The sequence below is a fragment of the Anguilla rostrata genome, chromosome 12 (genome assembly GCF_018555375.3).
Source record: "Anguilla rostrata isolate EN2019 chromosome 12, ASM1855537v3, whole genome shotgun sequence".
Lineage (NCBI taxonomy): Eukaryota > Metazoa > Chordata > Actinopteri > Anguilliformes > Anguillidae > Anguilla > Anguilla rostrata.
Window position 1 is genome coordinate 2,393,353 of NC_057944.1, and position 8,592 is coordinate 2,401,944.

Genomic DNA, 8,592 nt, shown 5'->3' on the forward strand with positions numbered 1-8,592 from the left:
CTGAAACGGTGCTAAATTCTATCTAGTTTGTAGGTAAATGGTGAGCACTAGTAGGTACTCTTTAGTGGTAGGAAATAGCAAGCATTCTTGGGAGGAATGGCCTGTTCTCGTCATTACATTATGTTATGCTATGTAATATGGCGCCAGGTGTAAACTATGGACTGTCATTTTACCAGTCACGACTCATGAGATTTTGGCATTCCTCACGTGTGTACCTATCCATCAGACAGTGATTCATATTTCATCAGATGTAGTTAATAGTCAGCCAGACCCCCCCCCCCCCCCCCCCCCCTTCATATATATATATATATATATATATATATATATAGAGAGAGAGAGAGAGAGAGAGAGAGAGGTCCAAAGTATTTTAAACAACATGCTGAAAATATGAAAGCACATCAAAAATAACAATCAAAAACTATTTTCGGTAACTGTCAATGTCAATTAAACAGAAATTCACCAACATGACGCCAGCGAGTTTTCCAAACAGAACGTGTTCACTCGTACAGTAATGCTGAGTGTGTGGGATGAAAGTCAAATAGGCAGCCTGTATCCCGGCTGTTGAACGCACGCACGCTATTGCAGCAGTTATGCGTCTGCTCACGGCTTTGGAGGTCTTTCCAAGCGCGCCGCCCAAGGCTGAGAGAACGGGGGAATAAGACAGTTCAATGACAACGTCTAAATAGCATGCGACCATTCAGCACCATTCTCGACGAACAAAAAACATTTAGGATGTCGTCTATGAGAATCAGTCATCGTGTTCATCAGTGGTCAACAAAACGAGTCGAGCATCAGTACAGGAAGGAAAGGGGAATTTAAGCAAGGTTAAAGCAAAACGGTACATACAAATTTAACATAGTTAAATAAATTTCTGCTGGAGAATTTGCTGAGGTAAGTGAAAATAAATAGAAATCGATCGATTATGGCAGTTACATTTTTAAAATACAGCACATTATCTTTCAATGCGTAGCACATTTTGTATGCTTGAGGAACGTGCTGCGGGGTCTAACGGAAAAGAAGCGAGGAGATATGTAAGCTATATTGTCCTTTGTATTGTCCTTTCAAACGCCAGTAAAATACGTGCAGTGGACACTATAAACTGTATAGACGGTATATTTCGTAATATACAGATACTGTTGTTCCTATCGTGGATTCACAGCAACCGTGTATTTGCAAAACACATGGCTGGCTATCATAATTGGACTCTAATGATGATAAATATTTCCAGATCATCGCCATTATTTTGGTCACCCTATCATAAACCAAATGCCTACTGTATGCTATTACAGACGGAATAATGGACTCCATGTATATGGCTAAGTATCTAAGTAGCTTGGCCTACTCGATGTTCGGGAGTACAGTTAAAATTCAGCGTGCAATTGACTTCCCAAACGAGCCGTTCTAACCGAAAACGTGTCATTTTGGGTCAGTTTTCAGCGTTTTCAGAGTTCTGCGTATTTTACTAGTTCACGAATTAGTTAAGCCCAATACCGTACAATCTGTCATGTTTCTGAGTTAATATTAATATGAATAATCACATGTTTTATGGTTGTTGTTATTATTCGATGGTGAAAAACTGGTAATATTCAGAACAAATGATTATGTTGGAAAATAACAATGATGGAGATCAAACGTATTTCCCTATATGTAAGAAATATAATTTGGTCCTACAGAACATAAGTTGAACAACTAGTGCAACTACTGCAAATGAAGTTTAATTTATACAATTGAGTATAGTGGTTATTAATATTAATGCATTCTCTCACTTAATTGATTTGATTTATTTAAATCCAACTTTATTCGTATAGCGCTTTTTACACAAGCTTGTTTTACAGTGGAAATACAAAAGAAAATTGGGCAAAAATCTGGGCCTGAACCTTCAAAAAGTGAGCAACCGAGGTAAAAAAAAGATAAAATAAAAATAAAAAAAACTCCCCAGTGGGAAGAAAAACACTCAAACTCACTTAAACTATCCCCTTTGTTTGTTTCCAGGTGAATGGCTGTGGCATAATCCTTAATGTGCAGCAGTGATGACCCATGGCATTGGACTAACGGGGTGGCATTATAGCTCACAGAAACCTCATTTGCAAGGAGGATGAGATCAAATCTACTGAGAAGCATCACAGAAGAAACGGGGTGTGGTCGTTGAGGGAAAGTAGTAGTTCTGCTTGTATTATCTCTCTTTTCTCTGTTTTGGACCACGGAGAGCATGGGCTGCACTTTGGGCCGGACGCGGGACTGATGTCGTCTCTTCGCTGTGCTGAGCCCATAGAGGCAACAGCAATGCTCCAGGAAAACAACAACAACAACTACTCGTGCCTGGAGAGGGCGATCCAGAGCAGGGAGGCCCTTCAGGAGCAGGAAAGGGGCGTTCTGCCCTTCGCCAGGCTCCTGGAGATGGGCTCGTTCCCTGAGCTGGGGGACGTCAGCCGCCGGGCCCCCGTCAGAGGCTTCAGGGCCTGGGCGATGAGCGGCGTGTGCGCCAGGAGCCGGAGGTGGGCTGCTCTGCCCCCCGCCAACCCAGCGCCTTTCTTTAAGAGGCCCGACGCCACAGCGGCCCCCGTGGCCGGAGTCCTGCCCCCGCAGACGGGCCGGCCGGCCCACGGGCGGCCCGCCATCGGCCTGGGGCTCCAGCTTGACGCCAGGTCCTGGAACAGACGCTGCGGGAGCAGGCAAGGCACCCTGGGCGCCCTGGTCACCGTGGCAACGCTGAAGGCCTCGGAGAGGGGCGGGCAGACGCAGACGCAGTGCCTCCTCCTGCAGGCGAAGGGGCAGAGCTACCTCTGCGCGGCCAGGGGGCGCAGGGCCGCTGTCCCGGGACCCTTCACCGAGGCGGCCCCCGCTCCAGCGGTACACGGGCCAGGGGGTGCCGCTTCCTCTGAGAAGCGTCCCGAAAGCGGAAAGAGTAGCAAACAAAGGGAGGGGAAGGACAAGCCAAAGCCTGTCCGAAAATGGCGGACATCCTGCGAGGTGGCTCTCTCCGTCAAGGAGGGAGTCCCCTGGGACTGCGAGGACCGGGAGTTCCCAGTGCCGGGGCCAAGCCAGGAAAACGGATCCCAGCTCGCTTCCCAGACCCCAGCACAGGATGCCCAGACAAGCAGACAGCAGAGCCCAGCTGCAGAGACGGATGGGACCGCCCAGGTCTGCACACAATGCAGAGGGGAGAGGGACAGACCAGCGATTGGCCTCAGGGGGATGCTGGGAGATAGCGGCCGGTCGAGCGGCGGGGTGGAAGAGCAGGAGACGACCTCGCCCGTATCAGGCTCCTTTGTCTGCCGCCTGGATCCAGATCCCAACGACCCAGAAACAGGCTGCGGCCCAGCGAGCCAGGAGGGGCCCATCAGTGCAGAAATGCAGGATGGTCTGCGGCCCAAATCGTCCCCGCAGAAGATCGGCCGCTTTCAGGACCTGCTGGGGGACAAAAGCCCCCGTCTGGGTGCCGGCAGTAAAAGCGAGGTCATCGGAGCCGTGAGGAACGTCGGAAACTCAGAGGCAGACCTCACAGTGGGTGCCAAAGCACTGAAGGAGGCAGGAAGTCCTCCTGATAAGGACCCCGGAGGGGACAGTGTGTGGTGCGTGGGGGGGGTGAGGGGAGTGAGAGGTGGGGTGCCACGTGCACACATAGCTACCGAGGGTCCACAGAGTCTCAATTATGAAGAGGATGGACTGGCCAGTTCCACGGTCCCATGTACACACCTTTCTGCTGGCTCCAAGGGGAACCCTGGTTCCCTTGCCGAGGTTGAGGACATCCCAGAGCAGATGAGGCAGTCTGTGCTGTCTGATGCTGGTCCTGGTGAGGTGGGGGGTCAGAAAGACAGGCCCCTGGATGGCACAGGGATTGGGGAGGGGGTGCGGATCACCAGGGCATCGGTGGAGTCACCTGACAGAGCAGGCGCCCAAACTGTTGCCAGCGTTCACCCTCCCGAGTATGTGGAGCACTCCTGTGAAAGCTGGCCTGGGGCGAGCTTAATGGAGGAGTCCGGGCTCTCAGATGTCTGGGGTGGGGGGCATCACGGGGGTCGGGACGGGCCCGTGGTGGGGGGACGGAGGAGGGGGGCCGAGAGCAGGGACTCGATCTGGCAGCTGGATAATTCCCTCTCACGAGGCCTGGACACTCACGCGCCGCCTAATCCAGCTCCCCCAGGAGCCATGGCAACAGCCCTTTCACCCCTGGACGGGCGTCAGGATGGGGCGTCCTCGCCATCGCTGGGGGAGCAGAAGCACCGGGACGAGCAGGGTGGCACGGTGGCCAGCGGGCAGAGGTTCCTCGATGTGGAGCTGGAAGGGGACGATGACTTTGGGCTTTTCGTACAGGCAGGGGATCAGCCGTCCTGGGACGACGGCTTCACTGATTTCCAACAAGTGCCTTATGGGACACGTGAGAGCGCGGGTAAGCCTTGAGAACCTTACTGTTTGTTTCTCATGATTTTTCAGTATTTTAAAATAACATATAGCCTGGGAGCTTAACAGACTGATGGCTTCACAAATACAGTAAATCTTACCCACAAATTCTACATACCTCAAGCATATACACACACGCACACACACACACGCATACACACGCATATACAAGCATACACACGCGCACACACACAGATACACACACGCACACACACACACACACACAGATACAACACACACACGCACACACATACACACGCACGCACAGGCACACACACACATGCACACACACTCACGCACAGACACATACAGACACACACACACACACACACACACAAACAGACAGACACACACACACACACACACACACACACACACATTAGGAATTCACAGTAGCAAACAGCTACTGGATATATGAAATTCTGTTTGTACTTAACTAACATTTTGACAGCATTTTTCAATAAATCAGATAAATTTTAACTGACTGAGTTGGAGCTAAGAAATTCCTCAATTCAGCAGAAGGCAAAATAAAGAGGACACACTATCAAAACATTACCCAGTAGATTAAATCTATTTGAACCACATATCCACTGGCTCATTTTAAGTCAAATGAACAATGACTCCCTTGAAAATCAAGTTTTTATGCCTATTATTGGGATTATCTACTTATTTCTGATGCAGAGGATTACGGGACACATTAAATCCTTTATGTCCTCCAGGAAGGAAGTTTAAAGTTGGGTAGAGCTACATGCATTGCAACATAAAATTAACTTGATGGATTGACATCATTGCCTATCTACATGAAAGATAAATATGTTTAAATGGCAGTATATTTCTTTATTTTGAGATTATGACATGCACACATCTTGATTCCCCATTACATGAATTTAATATTACACTGAGTGCACTTTAAATTTAATTGATATGTGACCTGAATTTGAAACAATTTACACATAGAGTACACTTTCATCTAGGTACATTAAGATGTGGAGGAGACAGTCATACTGCCCCTTTTATTAATAAGCCTCATCAAATCTGCCTGGCCTGATATTAAAGTGCTTCTTAGTGACCATGGGGTGCTATTAATTATTGAAAAAGCTTCTGGGCACATTGCTTGTATTCAGCCTGCTTGCACAGTAAGCCTAGGGCATATGACATCAAAGAGACAGGGATTCTAACAGGGCAGTGCTAATGCTAACAGGGTAGTGCTAATGCTAACAGACCAGTGCTAATGCTAACAGACCAGTGCTAATGTTAACAGGGCAGTGCTAATGCTAACAGGCCAATGATAATACTAACAGGGCAGTGCTAATGCTAACAGGGCAGTGCTAATACTAACAGACCAGTGCTAATGCTAACAGGACAGTGCTAATGCTAACAGGGCAATGCTAATGCTAACAGGACAGTGCTAATGCTAACAGGTAGGTGCTAATGCTAACAGGGCAGTGCTAACGCTAACAGGGCAGGGAAGGGAGGGCTAGTCTAAGGATGGGCGATAAGCAGACGGGTGACAAATTAAAGGAAAAACCTGAATAAATGAGTGGTGAAACATAACGAATGCAGATGCTTCCCTACAGGTGTACTGCATGATACAATTAAGCAATTAACATGCTGTCAAGCTCTGTGGCATGTATAAAAATTCTGAGCAGACCCAGCTTACATCGATTTTAGATCAAGATAGCAAGAGGAAAAGATCTAAATGACTTTGAAAGAGGGTTCATTATTGGGGCACAAATGGCAGGAGCTTCAGTCACAAAAACTGCTCAACTGGCTAGTGTTTCAATAGGAACACTGACTAAAGTTGCATCTGCATTTAGATCTATGGGAAATACATCAGTAAATAGGGTCGGAAATTGTGATGGAAAGCACACATTCAGTGACCGTAACGCATACGCATTACTGCGATATGTAAGGAAAAACTCAGGTGACTGAGAATGTCAATGCAGGACTGAGCAAAATGTGTCAGCAAGAACAGTTTGCCAGCAACTACATAGAGAGGGATATTATAGTAGGATTGCAGTGCATGAACCCCTTATTACAAAGACAAATGCACATTTGAGAGTTCAGTGGTGCAAAAAGCCATAGGCACTGGTCTACAGAGATGTGGAAAAAAGTGATATGGTCAGATGAGTCACCTTCACCATATTCTCGACATGTGGGTGAGTGAATGTGTGGCGTACAGCAAGAGAATGGTACAGGCCTGAATGCTTGACCCCTACAGTGAGGGTGTCTGGTGGTTCTGTTATGCTGCGGGGGGCATTTTCCTGGCATGGTTTGGGTCCATTTGTCTCCTTAGAGGGAAGGGTCACTGCAAATCAATACAAAGTTATTCTGAGTAATCACTTTTATCCTATAATGAAACATTTCTATCCTGATGGTAGCGGTCTCTTCCAGGATGACAATACCCCCATCCACAGGGCACGAGGGGTCACTGAATGGTTTGATGAGTATGAAAAGGATGTGAATCATATGCTATGGCCTTCACAGTCACCAGATCTCAACCCAACTGAACACCTATGGGAGATTTTGTATATATATATATATATATACTGGATATATGGTCTGGGAAGTGTTACGGTTTGGGCACGTGTGGCTGTCACAGGTACTCGCTCACTTCTCTTCCTTGATGTTGTAATTGCTAGTAGCACCATCAAATTAATTCTGAAGTGTACAGAAGCATCTTATTTGCTCAAGGTCAACCAAATGCCCCCAAACGCATTGGACAGTGCTTCATCCTACAGCAAGATAGTGATCCCAAACAGGATTTTTTAAATGAGGAGAAAACTTAAGGGAACTAGCACTCAGAACAAGAGAATGCTGAAGATGGCTGCAGTATAAGCCTGGCAGAGCATCACCAGAGAAGATACTCAGCACCTGGTGATGTCTATGGGTCACAAACTTAAAGTAGTAATTTCATGCAAAGGATATGCAACAAAGTACTAAACATGTCTACTTTCATTTATAAGTTGCAAACATTATGGTGGCATGAAATAGGAGATATGTATAACAAGTAAATGGACTGCATTTATACAGCGCTTTACAATTGATGCCTCTCATTCACCAGAGCAATTAAGGGTTAGGCGTCTTGCTGAGGGACACTTTGACATGCCCAGGGCAGGGACAGAACCGGCAACCCTCCGACTGCCAGACAACCGCTCTTACCTACTGAGCTATATATCCCAGCATTCCTTGTCTACCACATCAGATTGAATTGAAAGTACCTGCATAATATTGTTTGCCAAAATGCACCATTTCATTTGAATTAAGGTCTGAAATCCTAATCCTCAGTCTCTCATCCTAATCCTTTGCTAACGCACTCCACGTAGGGAGTAGGCCTATGTTAGAAAGGCCTTTCAACTGTTATTTTAATTGTAAAAGGACATGGTGTACTTGGGGCTACCAACTAAACATGTTCCCTGGAGTTCATTTTTTAAAGTATTTACAACTTCCCCCTCAAGCCAAATTGAAATAATAATATTAAATGGTTTTAAATCGTACTGATATGGCAAACTGCTTCTTATCTACTGAGAAAAGCATCTATCTTTATCAGAGATCAGCATTCGTGTGCTTTTAAGCAATAATATTATTCAGATACTTTTAACTGACTGGCGCACTAGTGAACGGCATGGTGGTGCAGTGGGTAGCACTGTCGCCTCACAGCAAGAAGGTCCAGCGTTCAAATCTGTGTGGAGTTTGCATGTTTCCTCCGGGTACTCCGGTCCAAAGTCATGCAGGTAGGCTAACTGGAGAATCTATGAGATCGATTGGCAACCTGTCCAGGGAGTACTCCTGCTTTTTCACCCAAATGCGCACTGGGATAGGCTCCAGCACCCCCCATGACCGTGCTCAGGCATGAGCAGATAGAGATAATGGGTAAAGCTCAGCACTCTTTTTACCTTCCTCGTAATTTACCCCAGTAAAGTTTGTACATGATTACCTAAGCTGCTGAGAGCCAGCCTGACTCCTCACAGCAGCAGGACTGAAGTGTGTCTGGCCTTGCTCTTCACACTCACGGCTGGTGGTTCAGACGCTGGCTACTCTGAAGGTACATGACCCACACAGTGCGCCCGGTCTGAGGGCAGAATAAACATGGCCACTCGGGCCTTGAAAAAGAATGTCTGAAAAAGAATGAATGTAGCTGCAGCAGTGAGCCTGCTTTTATACACTAAGGCCTGCCCTCCCAACAGCGAA

General features: G+C 47.1%; 2 protein-coding genes across 2 annotated transcripts in view; both read left to right on the forward strand.

Moving 5' to 3' along the window:
- The first annotated feature begins 504 nt into the window (after positions 1–504).
- Positions 505–4,130, forward strand: LOC135236717 (uncharacterized). The gene is made up of 4 exons (XM_064303214.1): positions 505–891; positions 1,836–1,899; positions 1,993–4,028; positions 4,106–4,130. Exons 3-4 carry the CDS (start codon positions 2,242–2,244, stop codon positions 4,128–4,130), a joined length of 1,812 nt encoding a protein of 603 aa, XP_064159284.1. The 5' UTR covers positions 505–891; positions 1,836–1,899; positions 1,993–2,241.
- The window catches only part of LOC135236203 (uncharacterized), a 10,177-nt gene continuing 5,638 nt past the window's right edge, over positions 4,054–8,592 (forward strand). The window contains exon 1 of the mRNA XM_064302440.1: positions 4,054–4,390. Coding sequence (XP_064158510.1) covers positions 4,150–4,390 — 241 coding nt within the window. The 5' untranslated portion in view covers positions 4,054–4,149. The remainder of the gene's footprint in view (positions 4,391–8,592) is intronic.

What these genes read in the sequence shown, in the direction of transcription:
- LOC135236717 (XM_064303214.1), top strand. Translation starts at nt 2,242, where the DNA reads ATGTCGTCTCTTCGCTGTGCTGAGCCCATAGAGGCAACAGCAATGCTC. An exon ending in CATCACGGGGGTCGGGACGG is followed by an intron (nt 4,029 to 4,105) that starts GCCCGTGGTGGG and finishes CCCTCTCACGAG; the next exon opens with GCCTGGACACTCACGCGCCG.